General features: G+C 43.4%; 1 protein-coding gene across 1 annotated transcript in view; it reads right to left on the reverse strand.

Annotated features, from left to right (window-relative positions):
• Positions 1 to 16,578, reverse strand: part of LOC147437115 (osmosensing histidine protein kinase SLN1-like) — a 42,445-nt gene extending 25,867 nt beyond the window's left edge. The window contains exons 1-2 of the mRNA XM_086486707.1: positions 15,893 to 16,578; positions 13,571 to 14,623 (exon numbers count right to left, since the gene is read on the reverse strand). Of these exons, the coding sequence (XP_086342833.1) occupies positions 13,571 to 14,623; positions 15,893 to 16,264 (1,425 nt within the window). The 5' untranslated portion in view covers positions 16,265 to 16,578. The remainder of the gene's footprint in view (positions 1 to 13,570; positions 14,624 to 15,892) is intronic.
• Positions 16,579 to 16,822: the final 244 nt, after the last annotated feature.

Below are 16,822 nucleotides of genomic sequence, written 5' to 3' on the forward strand. Positions count from 1 at the left end.
CTTTCCCATAACCTGTATGATATGGTGTAGCTCCTCTCTGTAATGTACAGCCACCCCTCTTGATCCTCTCAAGGTATTTCCATGAGGTCTCTTCCTTGCCACTGACTCCCACCTGTACCCCGAGACTACAGGCAAGGTGCTCCTCCCATATTGTTGAGTTTTTGTATACAAGATAATATCTATGCATGTGTACGTCTCCTCAAAAGCGCCTATATCCAAGTGAAGTGATCCATTACAGTTCCATACAGCCAAAGCTAAGCATGGTCCCATAGGTCGCGCACCGTCATGTGCTCTGTTTCTCGTTGATGATTACTTTCCCATCTCTATAAACAACCCATTTACCTACCTTACGAGTCTCCATCACAAGTGGCATGCATTCCTTTCTATGTGCGATTTGGGCAGGAGTGAGATCCTCTTCCAAGAATATTTTCTCCCCCTTCAAGGTGCGTCGATGCACAAGAAAGTCCTTTTTCTCCAAATCAGCAAATTTTGGTATGAGTGATCTCACTCTCCATGCATCCATGATTCCATGGGCATTTTCCCGTTGTCGAAAAGTGTGCGGTCTAGCCAGGAAGGTGCAGAACCTCTGGCTGTGAGAGTTCGTGATAAGAGTCACAAACCCTTTGCGAGAACGCGTTTGTGGAGAATCACCAACCCTCTTTCTAAGGTTGACAGAGAATCTAAGAGCGTTCATGACAGCAAAGTCACAAACCCTCTTTTCTATCGTGCTTGGAAATTGCTTGTTTTCGTAGTCGAGAGTATGATGAGAGGACCATCAAATCACATGCAATTTCACTTAAAAAGACCATTGAAAAACACTAATGTTTCAACCATGAAACCTCCATGCTCATACAAGCACAATTCTCAATCAAAACCCAAACCTCTTTCATGGTATCATGTAGCCTCGCCCCCAATTACATAGTCGTAGCATCAAACAGTTGAAAGGAATGCTCAAGCTTCCACCTTCACGACGACCATTTTCTAATTTTCCAGAGATTTAAGAGCTTCTATATTGAAGCCCAAACACCATTTTGATAAGGGGAAACCCTAATTCACTCCCTCGCAAGCTCGAATACAAGATTGCGAAGAGGCGGGACTGCAGCACACATAGATTGGGCAACCATGGAAGCTATTGAACAGTAGAGAAAAATTGCAGGTTTTTTCTGTAAAAAGCCCCCTTCTCTCTCTTCCCCACGGAATTATGAGATGATGTGTCAATTTTTGGGCCATTTTGCCACTTTGGACCAGAACTAGGCCATTTTCAGCTCATTTTTTACCCAAAAAATTGCCATTTTTTATGCGAAAATCCCAAACGGAGTCAGAAAAATCCCTAAATTTGTGGGATCACTCGCATAAGCATAAAAAGCATAGATAAGCATCATTTTCCATCAATATACCATTTTGGGTCACTTTCCATGCAATTCTACAACGACGCCTGCTAGCTGCTATTTTTGGCAGTTTTTGCCCGTATCAATCTTTATAGGTGAGATGAGTGTGTCACAATGAAACACTTGGACTATGTACATTGTCAAACCAAATTAAGCATCTTATCAAGTGGAAAAGCATGCAAATGCGCCACATCCGGGGCCACGACTCCCCGGATAGGTATGTACATGATAATGACCGTAGTAGACGCTTCAACATATATCACAATATGTACATGATTGCTTTTATTTACATACATCGAGAAGTGTCAAGAGTGAGGTGAATGCTTTTATTTCACACTATGTACGTGCCATGGCACGACATCCACCCCCTCTGAACCTGCACATCCTCCGGTATGTGCCACAACAACATTATAGAGCATTAAAACTCATGGTCAGACACCATATTCTCACTTTTATCCTCAGTTTGCATATAGTTGGCTTCATCATCCTCTTCACTTGGTTGTGCATCAAATGGATCAGCATTCCCTCTTCTTTTGAATAGTTTAATTCTTTTTCCTGCAATGGGAATTTTCAGTTCTGTCCCATCCAATTCACGCAAGGTGTAAGTTGCATTTGCATGCACATGTTTGACAACATAGGGACCAAACCATCTCTTTGCAATTCTTTCCAGTTGCCGTATACGCAATGCAAGAAGGTCTTCTCTACTCGTTCCATCTTCCCATGGAAAAACATTCCATGTAAGAACTACATCTTCAATTGGCATCACAGGTTTTTGACCATACATCAATTCAACAGGCATATAGCCAGTGACTGAACTATGTGTTGTACGGTCAGCCCACAATGCAAATGGCAATAACCTTGGCCACTCTCCAAGCTTACCTTCACAAGCCTTAGTTTAAGCTTTGATTATTGGAGGATGCCCTCTTTCACTTTTGTCATTTCCCTCTGGGTTATAAGCACAAGTTAAAGCTAGTTTGATGCCCATTCTAGAGAAGAATTCCCTTGCTTCATCAGCATCCAGTTCTCCTCTATCTGCAATTATCTTTCCCACATACCCATAGCGACAGATCATATCTTCGAGAAGAAATTTACATACAACTTGTGTATTGTTTGTCCTCAATGCACGCCCTTCAACTTGATTAGACAAATCTTCTCTTGCAAGCACCAGATACCTCATTTGCCAAAGTCCCAAAGGCATTGTGACCAAGTCCACAACCCATTTGTAATGCATGGCTAATGGATAAGTAGAATGTAATCCATCACGATGCCGTACATTTGAATACATTTGGCATGTCACACAAGACTCAACAAACTGAGCCACATCCTTATACATCCCTTTCCACCAATACCTTTCTTTTACCTTGGCAAATGTTGCCCATACACCTCGATGTCCTGCCCATAAACTTTCATGGAACTCCTTGATGATTTGTTGTTGAGTAACCTTATCGCATACTACGCGCAATGGTGTTCCATCTCTTCATTTAGGATGCTTCCATAAGTAGCCATCCCTCAAGAAATATCCATATGCTTTTCTTCTTATCCTCTTAAATTCCTGCTCAATCCAATCATCCTTCTTCTGCAGAGTACTTAAGTAGCGACCTATCAAGAGCCATTCATCCTCATATAGTTCCTCTGAAAAGGACTCAAGTGAAGACACAAAACATGCATGACTACTCTTTGCATGATCAATGGTGTAAAACTTTGTGCCTACATCATCTCCCTCAATAATCATGTCCTCTTCATCTGCATACCTTGCCCTAGATAGCATATCTTCCATTGGATTGTCTTTTCCTGCAATATTCTTGAACTCAAGATTGAAGGACTTTATGCAGGCTATCCATCGCAGCATTGCAATATCAAGAGTCGAACAGTTTGTGATCATTCCAAGAAGAGACAAGCAATCAGTTTCCACAACGATTGATGCCCCCATCAAGTACTCCTTGTCACACCTCAATGTTGTAACCACCCCCCATAGTTCCCTTTTTACTTGTGCATAATCGCGTTAGCGAGAACTCAAGATTTTGGCTCCAAATCTCACCACATACCTTTTTCCTTCATCATCATCTTGCCCTACTGCCCATCCTATCCCTGTAGGACTCGTGTCCACTATCACAATGACAGGTCTCTCACATGCATAGTCTACCTTTCTCAAGGTTGGCGATGAAAGAAGTAGCTTCTTTAGCTTTCTCATGGCTTTTGTGTGCTCTTCATCCCATCGAAACTTCTGATTCTTTCTCAACAACCTATAAAGGGGATCTGCTACATGTGCATAATGTGGTATCCAAATAAGATAGAAGACGCAAGCACCAAGAAATCTTCGAACTTCAGTTATAGTTATACATGTTTCTTTCATGTTTTTGATTGCATCCATCTTTTTTTGGACAAGGCCTTCTACCATAAGGACCACACATATGCCCCACAATCAACACTTCATTAACACCAAATACAGATTTTTGCCCTGACAAGGTAAGATTAACTTCTTCCAGCTTTGACAAAATCTTCTCACAATCTTTGATATGGTCTGCAACAAACTTACGACACCCCCTTGAATCCATAGCTTCATCTTTATCTTTGTCTTCACATCCTTTGATGGGCACATCATCAAGAAATGGCATTGTGATTTGAGGTATGAAGTCACGTAGAACCTTGTTCATCCCATTCATCATATCTGCAACTGAATTTGTTGCTCCTTGAGGTAAGGTACACATCCTTACCAGTCCCAAAGGTGTTTTCATAGTTGTCAGATCTCTACTCTCAATATCTAGCTGAAATCGATCGTACCCTGAATAGAGATCTCCCATTAAGTAAATTGACCTTCCTGCAAACGCCTCTGTAAATTCATCCACTATAGGTCCTGTACCCACATTCCTGATGGTAACCTTGTTTACAGGTTGCATATCTTGTATGAACCGCAAAGCTCCATTCTTCTTAGGCACAGTGAACCACCTATTTGAATATGGCGCACAAGAAGGCTCCAAGATACTCATGCTAATCTTTTCATTGAGTAGCTCTATTAACTTTGGCAAATGTGCTTTCGGAACCGGAATTGGGCGCAGGTACATGAGGGATAGTGAAGATCACCATAGGTGCAACAACATTAGGATCAACACACCCTATCTCATGTGGATCAACACACCCTATCTCTTCCACAATTGCTTCATTGTTATAGCATTTTGCAAGATAGACATGCACTGATAAAGAGTCCACAGGGTCATCCCAACATGTTGTATGGCGTATGCAATCACTGGCTTCATGTAATACCTGTTTAGTTACCTTCCCTTTTTCGGCTGAGGCTACTGCATATGACCACAAGCTATCAACCTCCTCAAAATCATTTGGAGTATACTTTAACACTTTCTTTGGAATTAGCTCTATCTTTGCCCCATAGGTAGCAGCCTCCACTGTAGAAATAGCATGACTAGTTGCCATATCCTCCACTAACTTTCGCATACCTCCTTTTCCAAAGTTAGTTCCTAATGGCATACCTGTCTCCCGCAGATGGATCTTGCCATCCTTAAAAAACACAAGATCTCTTTTTAAGGCATCACTAAAGCTATCACAATCCCTTCTGCCATGGTCTATGCCATCACACCATATGCATCTGTGCACAAATCCTTCTTTGCTTTGGGATTTTTGTCCTGCAGCAGCAGGTTTTCCTTTCTCTTCAAGCCTTGTTAGTTTTAATTTCATTTCTCGCATGCCCTTAACAAGCTCATCAAGCATTGAATTGTCACCTTTTGGACTCACAACAGTAGGCTTTGGTGGAATCTCTGACGTGCTAGGAGGAGAGGTAGTACCATTCACCACCATCTTGTCCCTACGACGTTGCCTCTTAGCAAGCAATGAGACTGCATCTTCAACCTCTTTTCACTCAGCCTTCGGACCCTGTTCTGTATTCTTGTCTTCAAGGAGTAGCTCTAGCTTTTCTTGGAGCTCATGACCTGTAGCTTGAAGGAACAATTCGGTCTTTTCACTATCCAAAGCAGCCTGCTCTGTTCCTGACAGTTGAGCATAGCGCCGCTCAAACTCTCTCAACAGTTCGGTGATGGAAAGTCCTTTTGGCTTTGCAACCCATTCCAAGAAGGTCCTTTTTGTAACCCTTTCAGAGTCCTCCATGAAGTATTTCTCCTTTCGGGCTAATTTGAATTTCTCCCAACCTTCTCCATGCTCCTCCCTGATTCTCCTTACATGGTCACTAATCTCGGGGACTACAACAAGCTCAAAACTACGATCATGTCCACCTCTGGAACCCGTTGTAGCTCCATCTCCTTTACATAACCACAAAGAAACTTTGTGACATCTTTCCCTTCAAATTGGTCCATTTTGTTCACAATAGCTTGAAGGGCTTTCGTTACTGACACCTCCCTTCTTTCTGCAGCCTGTTGTTGTTGCATAAACATGGCGAATGCTTGAAACATTTGCATTGTGCCTTGATCAAAACGCATGCCTTGTTGCTCTTGTTGATCCATAGCTTTAACTATTTGTAATTAAACCTTTCAAAACAAGTATTTGAACCCCCACCCCAGCTGCTTCGCGTCAGGTCCACCAGAAATGTCGGAAAGTATGCGGCCTAGTTGGGAAGGTGCAGAAGCTCTGACTGTGAGAGTTCGTGATAAGAGTCACAAACCCTTTGCGAGAAAGCGTTTATGGAGAATCACCAACCCTCTTTCTAAGGTTGACAGAGAATCTAAGAGCGTTCGTGACAGCAAAGTCACAAACCCTCTTTCCTATCGTGCTTGGAAATTGCTTGTTTTCGTAGTCGAGAGTATGATGAGAGGACCATCAAATCACATGCAATTTCACTTAAAAAGACCATTGAAAAACACTAATGTTTCAACCATGAAACCTCCATGCTCATACAAGCACAATTCTCAATCAAAACCCAAACCTCTTTCATTGTATCATGTAGCCTCGCCCCCAATTACATAGTCGTAGCATCAAACAGTTGAAAGGAATACTCAAGCTTCCACCTTCACGATGACCATTTTCTGATTTTGTAGAGATTTAAGAGCTTCTATATTGACGCCCAAACACCATTTTGATAAGGGGAAACCCTAATTCACTCCCTCACAAGCTCGAATACAAGATTGCGAAGAGACGGGACTGCAGCACACATAGATTGGGCAACCATGGAAGCTATTGAACAGTAGAGAAAAATTGCAGGTTTTTTCTGTAAAAAGCCCCCTTCTCTCTCTTCCCCATGGCATTATGAGATGATGTGTCAATTTTTGGGCCATTTTGCCACTTTGGACCAAAACGAGGCCATTTTCAGCTCATTTTTGACCCAAAAAATTGCCATTTTTTATGCGAAAAATCCCAAACGGAGTCAGAAAAATCCCAAAATTTGTGGGATCACTCGCATAAGCATAAAAAGCCTAGATAAGCATCATTTTCCATCAATATACCATTTTGGGTCACTTTCCATGCAATTCTGCAACGACGCCTGCTAGCTGCTATTTTTGAAAGTTTTTGCCCGCATCAATCTTTATAGGTGAGATGAGTGTACCACAATGAAACACTTGGACTATGTACATTGTCAAACCAAATTAAGCATCTTATCAAGTGGAAAAGCACGCAAATGCGCCACATCCGGGGCAACGACTCCCCAGATAGGTATGTACATGATAATGACCACAGTAGACGCTTACATATATCACAATATGTACATGATTGCTTTTATTTGCATACATCGAGAAGTGTCAAGAGTGAGGTGAATGCTTTTATTTCACACTATGTACGTGCCATGGCACGACACCGTCCACCCCCATTTTCACGCATAGGGTGATAGCATCATCTTTGGAAGTCTTGTCCTCTTTCCATCCCACGACTCGCACATTCAAAGCTCGTATTTTTCTCTTCTCTTCTCTTCCTCCATTGTATCATTTATGATACTTGGGGAGGAGGGTGTTGGGCTGGCCTTTTATTTCTTTGTCACTTCTATCCATTTCATGTTCTCCTCATGTTGTTTGACTACATCTGTCCATGCCTTCAGGCCGTTCTCTATGTGTGATTTCAGCTTTTTCACTTCCTCTTGTAAATGTGGGTCAGCTTTACCAATTTGGCATGTGTCATTTGCATCCAATTTACCTTTACATGCTGCGAGCTGTCCCTTGAGTTCCTCAATCAATGCATCCGTTGCACTCGGGCGTTGTTCCAACTCTAGTTTTCATGGCTCAAAAGTTCGTGAGAGAGAGGGGGTTGCTTCATGGCTATTGCTGCACTTCACGGGAAAAAGGGGGAGCTGCTTCGTGATTGCTTCCGTCACGTCACCTGCTACTCAGCCAACTATGGCAACTCCTCAATTCAGCCAGTGCGTCAACCTGACTTGCTCAGTTCAGATAGCGAGAGGGGAAGCTCCTCAGTCCACACATGGCGAGGGAGAGAGCATCTCGTCAGCCTGCATGCTGCTCAGATGATCCTCCCTGCACACTGCACAGATTCTCCACTTGCGCGTTGCTCAGAGAGAGACGATGCACATCGCACGCTGGATAAAAATTTCTCTTTCTGTGTGTGATTGTTTCACCTTCCATTCGTCGCTCAGACTCGTTTCCAACTCTGAGAGAGAGAGAGAGAGAGAGAGAGAGAGAGAGAGAGAGAGAGAGAGAGAGAGATGAAATGAAATGTTATATTAACGTCTTCAAAAGGCCAAAGTGACCTATGAGACCAGAAAGTTACAATGTGGTGGATCTGATACAAAGTCAGAGTAACAAGATGACAAAATGACAAAATGACAAAATAAAATACGATGGAATCCTAAACTGCTAGGTTTGGACTAAGCAGCTAAACAACTAGCTGGGATAGCTAGATCACAGGAGATCCAGCATCGGTCGCTGGCGGATCTCATCAATCTCCTCCATGGTCAGTAGTCTGACCGGGCGTCGTGCATGTCGAGCCAAAGTGACCCGAATCCTCTGATGCAATGACAAAATAAAATACGATGGAATCCTAAACTGCTAGGTTTGGACTAAGCAGCTAAACAACTAGCTGGGATAGCTAGATCACAGGAGATCCAGCATCGGTCGCTGGCGGATCTCATCAATCTCCTCCATGGTCAGTAGTCTGACCGGGCGTCGTGCATGTCGAGCCAAAGTGACCCGAATCCTCTGATGCAGTCTCCGTCGATGTTGTGTAGTCCTCCGCAGTCATGGGCGTCTGGATCTCCCTAGCTCAGTCGCTCGGTCGATCAGTATGCCTCTGGTGTAAAGCGACGGGCTCTGTTGTGGTAGTAACTCCTCCGGGTGTCCAGTGGCAGCTCTAAAGAAGTCTGTGGTCTGTCTCTGAAACTGGCTAGCCTCTGTCTGCGCAGCTCGAGCAAAAACAAACCCAGGCATCTCTGATCCTCGTACCGCATGACTCTAGAGAATGGTCCAAAGCCCTCTCTAAACAAGCAATGGAAGCGGCCTCGTATCTCGTAGTAGACGGAGCAATGGCATGTGTAGTGCAACTCTGTCTCAGGCTCGATGTCACACAGGGGGCATGTCCTGGCCTCTGCTGGTATTCCGTTGTATCTCCCGGTGTCAATCTGCAGCTGGTGTGAAGATGTGCGTATCTGGCCAATAGCACATCGTATTCCATGAGACAAGTGGGTGTCCATGTATCTGGGCGTCGTCACAAAACCATCCTCCGTAAGCTGGAGGAGATGCTCTCTGTATAGAGCCATCTTCGTGCCTAGCTCCTGTGCTAGCTGTATCCATGTCCTCTTGGTGTCTAGTTGAGTCAAATCCTGGCGAATGAGCCTGGTTATCTCGGACTGTGTAAGAGTCAGAGAGGGCGCATCCAGTGAGTACTGGAAGGGGGGCAATCTGTCTATGCTAAACCCATGCGCCTGAAACCATGATGTCATCTCCCCGTACCAGCATGCTGTATCTCCCTGCATGGCTAATTGTCGAGAGGACTCAAGTGCAAGGCGTGCATATCTGTCTCTGGGAAGTTCCCATGTGCGGTGTATGAAGGAGACAGATCTGGTGAGCGCCTCAACCACCAGTGGGGGGGCAGCTAGCTCTGCTCGTACAATAGCACGTGGTACTGAAGCCTTGGCTCTAATGAGCCGCGAGATCATAGAGACCAAAGGCGAGGGAATGGGCAGTTGATGATAGAGAAAATGATGGACAGCGATGGGAGCACTCGATGCGGCGAGGGAATGGCCGAGAAGAGGCTCAATGGGCTGCTGAAGGTCCAGGCTGCAGCAAGAACTTCTCGGCCATTCCCTCTTCTCGGCGAGGGAATGGCCGAGAAGAGGCTCAATGGGCTGCCGAAGGTCCAGGCTGCAGCAAGAACTTTGCATTAGTGAACGGGATGCTTTTCCAGCGAGGAAAAGGGCAGAAAATCCAAAAACGCTGGGCTGCTGGGCTGATCTAGCTTGTGCTCATGATGGGAGGCCACAACACGGAGGGGTTGCAGATGCAAAAACGCTGGGCTGATCTGCTGACGTGGCTGAAACTGATGAAAAAACGCTGGCTGAAGTACTTCCTTTATACTGATTTTTGAGTGCCAAGTCAGGAAAATTGTGCTAGCTCGGGAAAATGTGCAAATGTGCGTACACACGAGTTTTCAAGTGATAGCTCACTGTTCTATGAACCATTTATTGACTAAAGGATTTTACTGACATGTTCTGCTAGCCTAGACCGACATGCGCGTCATGTTAGATGCCCACCAAAGTGTAACAACATCTGTCAAAATGCATGTACAAACCATTTATGCAAGAGGGTTCCAAAAATGGAAAGCCTAATCTAATGGCCCCGTCCGGACAAACACGTCTTGCAAGCAAGCTCACAAAAATTCCGGTACTAATCCTCCTAGGATTCTAGACACTCATATCTAGAGATATGTATAGAATTGGCTCTGGAAGTTGATGAAGCATGTCCAAGTGACACATTGAACCATGTGCACATGACATCCCCTTCTACTTAAGGTGAAGTACTTGTACCAAACTCCATGCATGCCATAAGATGATCTCAAATGAATGGCCTTCTAGATGATGTCCTCCACGGCTACTTTTGAGAGGGACTCCCCGGGTGATGTGGAAATGTCCAAAAGACAGGGATACATCTACTTGCAAACTCTGGAATGTCTCTTGGATCAACGATTCCCTTGTGATGCAAAGGTCTCTCCCTATCAAAGCCAACCCTGATAGAGACACTCACACTACGCTAAGGAAAGGCAACTACTATGACTTGCCAGTTATACCTACAGCTCTAGAGTCCTTCAAGAGCTTTTTCATTTCAATTCTAGCTAGGGATTTAGTTAGAATTATACTTCATCTCTTGTTACATATTATGGTGAGAAACATCATCACCATTTGTACTTTGTTATGGTCGCATGGGCCATTTTGGCCTTTAAGAAAATTAAACAGATCTTTCTTTATTTCATTATTTCTACTGACCATATATTGATACTTGTTAAACGACCTAGGCGGCCGTGACATTGCACAACCAATCGAGGCAATCGAGACGACCTAGTGGATCATTTTTAACTAAAGGTTGACTAGGCTAATCAAGAAAACTGGGGAACTGGTATGTTTTGGGCATAAGATTTAAATTTGGAGGCCATAACAAGGGCTAGCTCACTCAAGGAGACCAACGAGCGCTTCTGTCAATATCCTTCAATGATCTAGTTTCCTTCAGGACATCTACATTCTCCAACACCTCCTTGAATCCAACTTTCCCTGATATTTCAATCATTACATACAATTCTTTTCTCCTCCTTGATTAATAGAATTTTTGTCACGTGCACATCTAACCCTATGTGCATGTGGACAAGCTACTTCATGATAAGGGATCAGGTCAGCTTAGGAAGTGTTTTGGCACCTTTGTGAGTCTGTTCACAGGCCATGCATGTCCAGACACTTAGAGTAGATGCATATCCTCTGGTTGCACACAGCATGATCATCAAATTAAATTACAGTCAGTACCCACCAGGAGTATTTTACAGTGCACAAAACCTATTTTCCCTATTTTAGCCATTTTTCACTTATTATTATTAAGTGACTTTGTTGAGAAACTGGGTAGGGCAATTTGGCCAAGTCAATATATAAGAAAAGCTAGCGCTAGCACTTTCTGGCAGAAGAGGCAGCAGATACCATCTGGCAATGCACCTTCTCAGCAAGACCGGCAAGAGAACATAGCGTTTTCAGCCCCAAAGACTAGCCAGCGTTTTTCAGCCATTGCAGATCAGCCCCAACGTTTTGCAGTTGCAGATCAGCCCGGCGTTAGCAGATTCACAGCAGATTCCCTAGCGTTTTTGCAGCATCTAGCGTTTGCAGAACTCCCAGATCAGTCTGGCGCTTTTGCAAACAACAGATCAGTCCTAGCGTTTTGCAGATTCCCGGCGACAGATTCAACCCTAGCTTCAGCGTTTTCAGTTTTCAGCACTTAGACACCGCAGATCAAGTCCCGAACCTTGCAGATCTCACCTTCCCGTAGCAGATCCTCGCCGCATGGTCAGATCAGCCAGCGTTTGTAGATTCAGCCCGCTATTCGCAAATTTCAGCATCTGCATTTTCAACTCGTCATCGTCGCATCGTCGGCATCGTCGGCATCGCCGGCATCACCGACATAGAGTCAAAATTCAGCAGATAGCAGATTTGCAGATTTCAGCCCTTAGCGTTTTCAGTTTTCAGCCCGTCTCGTCGTCATCGTTGTTGACATCGTCGGCAAGACCATTGTAGAGATTTGTGCAATCAATAGCAAAGACTTCTCTCGCCATCGAGAGAGGGGCCCTTGGAGGAGGGTTTGACAACTTTTCTGGTGTCGTATTCTTCTCTCTCTATCTCTATCTCTCAGTCTCAGCACCTTCATGCACACTGTTTACCCACTTTGTTTGTGATCATTTGCACTCTCTCACTAAAGAAACGGAAGGCTCTCCCTTCCGTAAGTAAAAGGAACCCTTGAGCACAGTTCAGAGCACTCATCTTGAGCAAAGTTCAACATTCACATCCACTGCACCTTACAATTTCTTCTCTCATAACATCACCTACATTTCTCCATGCATCATGAGAGGTAGCTCTACTCGGAGGGATTCAATTTCCCTAATGCGAATTCTGAGCTCTCGTCTCCTTCGTAGAGATTAGTCCATGGGTGCAACAGATTAAAGAAAAAAAATACAAGAAAACTATTGATGCTCTTGGAAGATCATATTTGCTAGTTGCATATGGGGAAATTGACAGGAATCTAGTGCCAAATGGAAGAATAACTTTTAAGCCCTCTATCCAGAGCTCGAGAGACCATAGACAGATTTTCCATACATCTGAAGTGACGATGCTGCAAGAGAATTTATATCTTGAGTCTTTCTTCCAAAGCTAGAAAACAGCACAAGAAGCATTTTTCTCACACAAAAGGTGATCCGCCAAAACTTCACAAATAATATGCCACTCTTCTTATTTTCAAAATTGAACTTACCAGTGGACTATTTTGTAAAAACCAAAGAAGACAACCTCAACAGTAGAAAGTGCTTACATGTGCCTGAAGCACAACCTTCAAACTGACAAAGGGAGGTACACATTTCTGTCGATTGTGTATACATACACAGCTCAAAGTAGTGAAGTAAACACTTTTCAACACTCAATGCCTAAAAGTGAATAGGTCATGGATGTAACCGGATACTACAATGCCTAAACTAGCTTCAGCTTGCTTGAGTTCCTCCTTTTGAACCTAACTTGAAGAACAGTCCTTGTTCTAAACTTGGCTGGCAAAGTGCGTACACCTCACCTTGAAGTTGCACATGTCCCAAGTTCTCAGGTCAACACTTTTGTGCCTGAATACGTTGCGATAAAGCCTTGTTGTATCTATAGCAGCTAAAAGAAAACAGTTCATTTCTCAGTCAATCTGAGTATTGAACAGAATCAAAACACTATTTTATTCAGTCACCGAATACTGCCAAGATCTAGATGTAGCTCAGAATGATATTCAAGATCATGAAACAATCGGGATCGAAAAACTCTCTATCACATCATCAATTTCAAAATGCAGTCTTTAAGTACTGAACTTCTATTACAACGAACCTCAACCCTTGTGCTTTTTTGGTCATAGGCTACAATGAAAACGGTAAAGAATCAAGGAACAACCAGATCCACTAAATGTATTACAAAAGATGTATAAATGAACAACACTAGAACTATTTTATCACAAAGCAGAGATCAGATTTCTTAGCTGACTGCAGCAAAGCTTTGCATTAGATGATCTTACCTGGAGTAAAGAATTATCGGTACTGTCATCATGATACAGCGGCCCAAGGTGTTTTGCAGTCCCTCCACTAGCAATGATGGCTACCACCACAACTGCCAAAGGTAGGCCAACACGGTTGAACCGAAAGGATGCCCAAATGACAACAGGAAAAACCAGGTACGACAGATGTTTCACAAACTCATTCTGTGGAGATCCAAGACTGAAGAAGATAAACATCGACAAGATAATCAACAGAAGAAACAGTGCCACACACTCAAAGAGTCTCAAAAGAAATTTTTTGATGGAGAAGTCCTGTCCTCCCCACAAAGCTTCATAAGCAACCGGCAATGTAACACGTCTTTTACCCTGTCTGTCTTGCTCATTTTGAAAGCACGCATTGGCTTTAGTAAAATCAACGCTTTTGGATAGATCTAGCTGCCTTTGAGTATCTGCTACTCGCCTTTCAAGCTTGCATTTTCTGCAGCAATTTTTCATGATCTTATCAAAGCAACTGGCACGATGGGAAACAAAGCCCTCCTTGTAGCTCATCTTGGTCACCGACAGATCTTCTGGTACAACTATCTCAATGTCAACAGTATCTTTGTCTTCTATGTCAACACGCTGACTAATGTACCTACTCTTATCCACATTAGCAGATATGCCAGAGGGCATTGCTAATAAATTGTTTTGTAGTGCACTTGTAGAAAACTTAAAAGATGCATTCTTATTAGCATATGAGTCTTCTAGCAGGTCTCTTGATGGAAGGCACTTATTTGTTTCAGTTGGCAAGCAAACTTTAATCGGTTTGCTTCTGCCCCAGCAGCATTTCTTAAAATCTTGTTCGAAAAGACTCCATACATGGAGAACACAAGGCGTGTAGCAGAGAATAGCTGCCAAATCACCAAGAACCCAAGTGGGCCAAATCTGCATGAAGTGACTCCATGTGGAGATCTTAGAAGATGAGAGAACAAGAGCATTTCCAGTCCCAGCGAGGACAGTCGTGATTGGTGCCACAATGAAAAGCCACAAAGCATCATGCAATGTGTCGATTGTTGAAGTGCCCTCTTTAGCATCCTGAGACGAAAACAAGAAAACCTCAGAAATGGACCGGCTGGAAGCTTTTCTACAGTTTGAAAGTCCATCAGCTTTAGAACAGATCCAAATGTAATCAAGTTTCATCCACAGAGTTCCACCAGAAATAATGAAAAAACCACATCCCTTTCCCTAATAAAAACAGGTTTTTAATATTCAAGGCATGTCAACGAAACTGTTTAAGACCTTCAAACCATGTGTATTATCCAGACTGGAAGCTAGGATTTGCAGTGTCAATTAGAAGATAACTAACAACCATCTAAAGACTGTTGCAGTGTGGTAATGACCAAGGATACTCCCTTTTGCCCCCCTCTCCCTAAAACAAGAAACGAAAACAAAAAAATGCAAAACTTGTTTCAAACATTTACGTCATTTTGAAAATTGCTCACATTCCCCCGCAAGCCTTGTACAAGGGCTTGCCCTTTGAGTGCAACTCACAAGACTACCTGCTCTTTGAACCTGTTCATGCCATTACTGTCTCGTTGATCACTTGCTTTAGTCCAGCCTCTTTTAACAATCAAACCTGTATTTATTAAACAGCATTTCTGCATTCCCAAGCAGGGAAGGCATTTCGATGTTGTGAGAAACGGGGGGAAACGCGAGTTGACTGCTGGCTCGTATCGAAATTTACTATTTCAACCTATTCAAGTTTGTTACTTTAACCTACTCCTGGCATTTCTACTTGAAACTAATAGAACCATAAAGGTAACGGGCCTTCCTTGTAAAACATGCTGGAAATGAACAGCTTGGGGAGGCCTGCACATGCACATGCTCATTTGTAAGCACTAAGCATCGCAACTTGCACAAGGAGTGATACAGCATAACAATTTGACACCGGTGAGGCTATGTAGTCACTTCATATGGGTGCCAAGGTTCATCACCTTGGGGTTTTGCATATGCGCGATTGATTATACCCTGATGTTTCCTAGGTTTTGTAGGTACCGTTTCAAGCTCCAATTTGTAGGTCACCACTTCTTGTTTGGAAACGTTTCATGCAACACAGGTGTAACTTTCCTTGTTTGGCATACTTAGATTCTACAAATATCAATTTGCTGTTAAATATGCATCTGCAAGGCCATATGGATAGGCCCCAATTTGAGGTCCAATAAAGCTCCCAATGGTTATAAGCATGATGCGAAGCACACTTTGAATGAAGTTGTGATTGTCCATCAATTATGTTCTAGGAGCCAGCAAAAAGCATGTGCAACTGGAGTTTTTTTCAATTTTCTTTGGGTAAAGAACAAATGTTACCTGCCATCTGAAGCATCCATTCTTATAACACAGAGGATGTTTTAGGAGCCAAGCACACGAGAGCGATTCAACCACAGAGAAGACACCAAAGGCGATGGAGGCAGGTAAGAGAGATCTCGGCCTGTGCCTCTGGAAGTACCATATATTAGTTGCAATGTTGCCACAGAGGATTCCAGGAGACACTTTCCATCCAAAAATGAGCACAGCAGCAACCATAATGCCTGAGGGTACCCATATTGGAGACGCTTGGGATTTCAATATCGAAAGGTACTCCGACAATTTTCCTGTCCCCACATAAACTGCTGCAATCAACAGGTTCAGTAGCAACCATTTCACTGATCCCCACCTAAAGTGCCTCGTACCGTTTGCCATCTTCGAAGAAACATTGGAAAGACATACAGGAAGCGTCTTGTCTTTCCTAAAGCATGATAGAGACAAACTGACCTTTATTTGCCAAGATTTATGGTGGCATGGCTCTGTACATAAGTTGTGAGAATAGAATGGGCAGGCTTCTCACAAGCCAGATTTCTCTGCAACATTATGAGGATGTATCGAGCACTCTACATGCGGTGACAAAAAAAAATACCGACATAGATGTGCACAAGTGCTTCACCGTTGAGAAGATACTTCTATACGAAAGAGTCTATGAGGCCTCATGATCAATCCAGCTCTTTTGAAGGTCTTACTTCTTGAAGGAAGGTCTTTCAGCTGCCAAAGAACGCCCATACACCTGATAGGAAAAGGAATGTGGCCTCTTAACATGAAAATGCTGAATAAGGGCTATGGGCATCTCATTGGGAAAGAAGAGCTTCTCCATTCCTTGAAGAGTTGATAAGCAATCAGCTCCACAGCTGATTACTCCAGCTCTCAATTACATTAACTCTTTAGTATGATTCCATATTCTGGGCTGGATTTGCAAAGGCTGCCTTG

The sequence above is a fragment of the Adiantum capillus-veneris genome, chromosome 17 (assembly GCF_014529385.1).
Source record: "Adiantum capillus-veneris isolate H3 chromosome 17, ASM1452938v2, whole genome shotgun sequence".
NCBI classification, from domain to species: Eukaryota; Viridiplantae; Streptophyta; class Polypodiopsida; order Polypodiales; family Pteridaceae; genus Adiantum; species Adiantum capillus-veneris.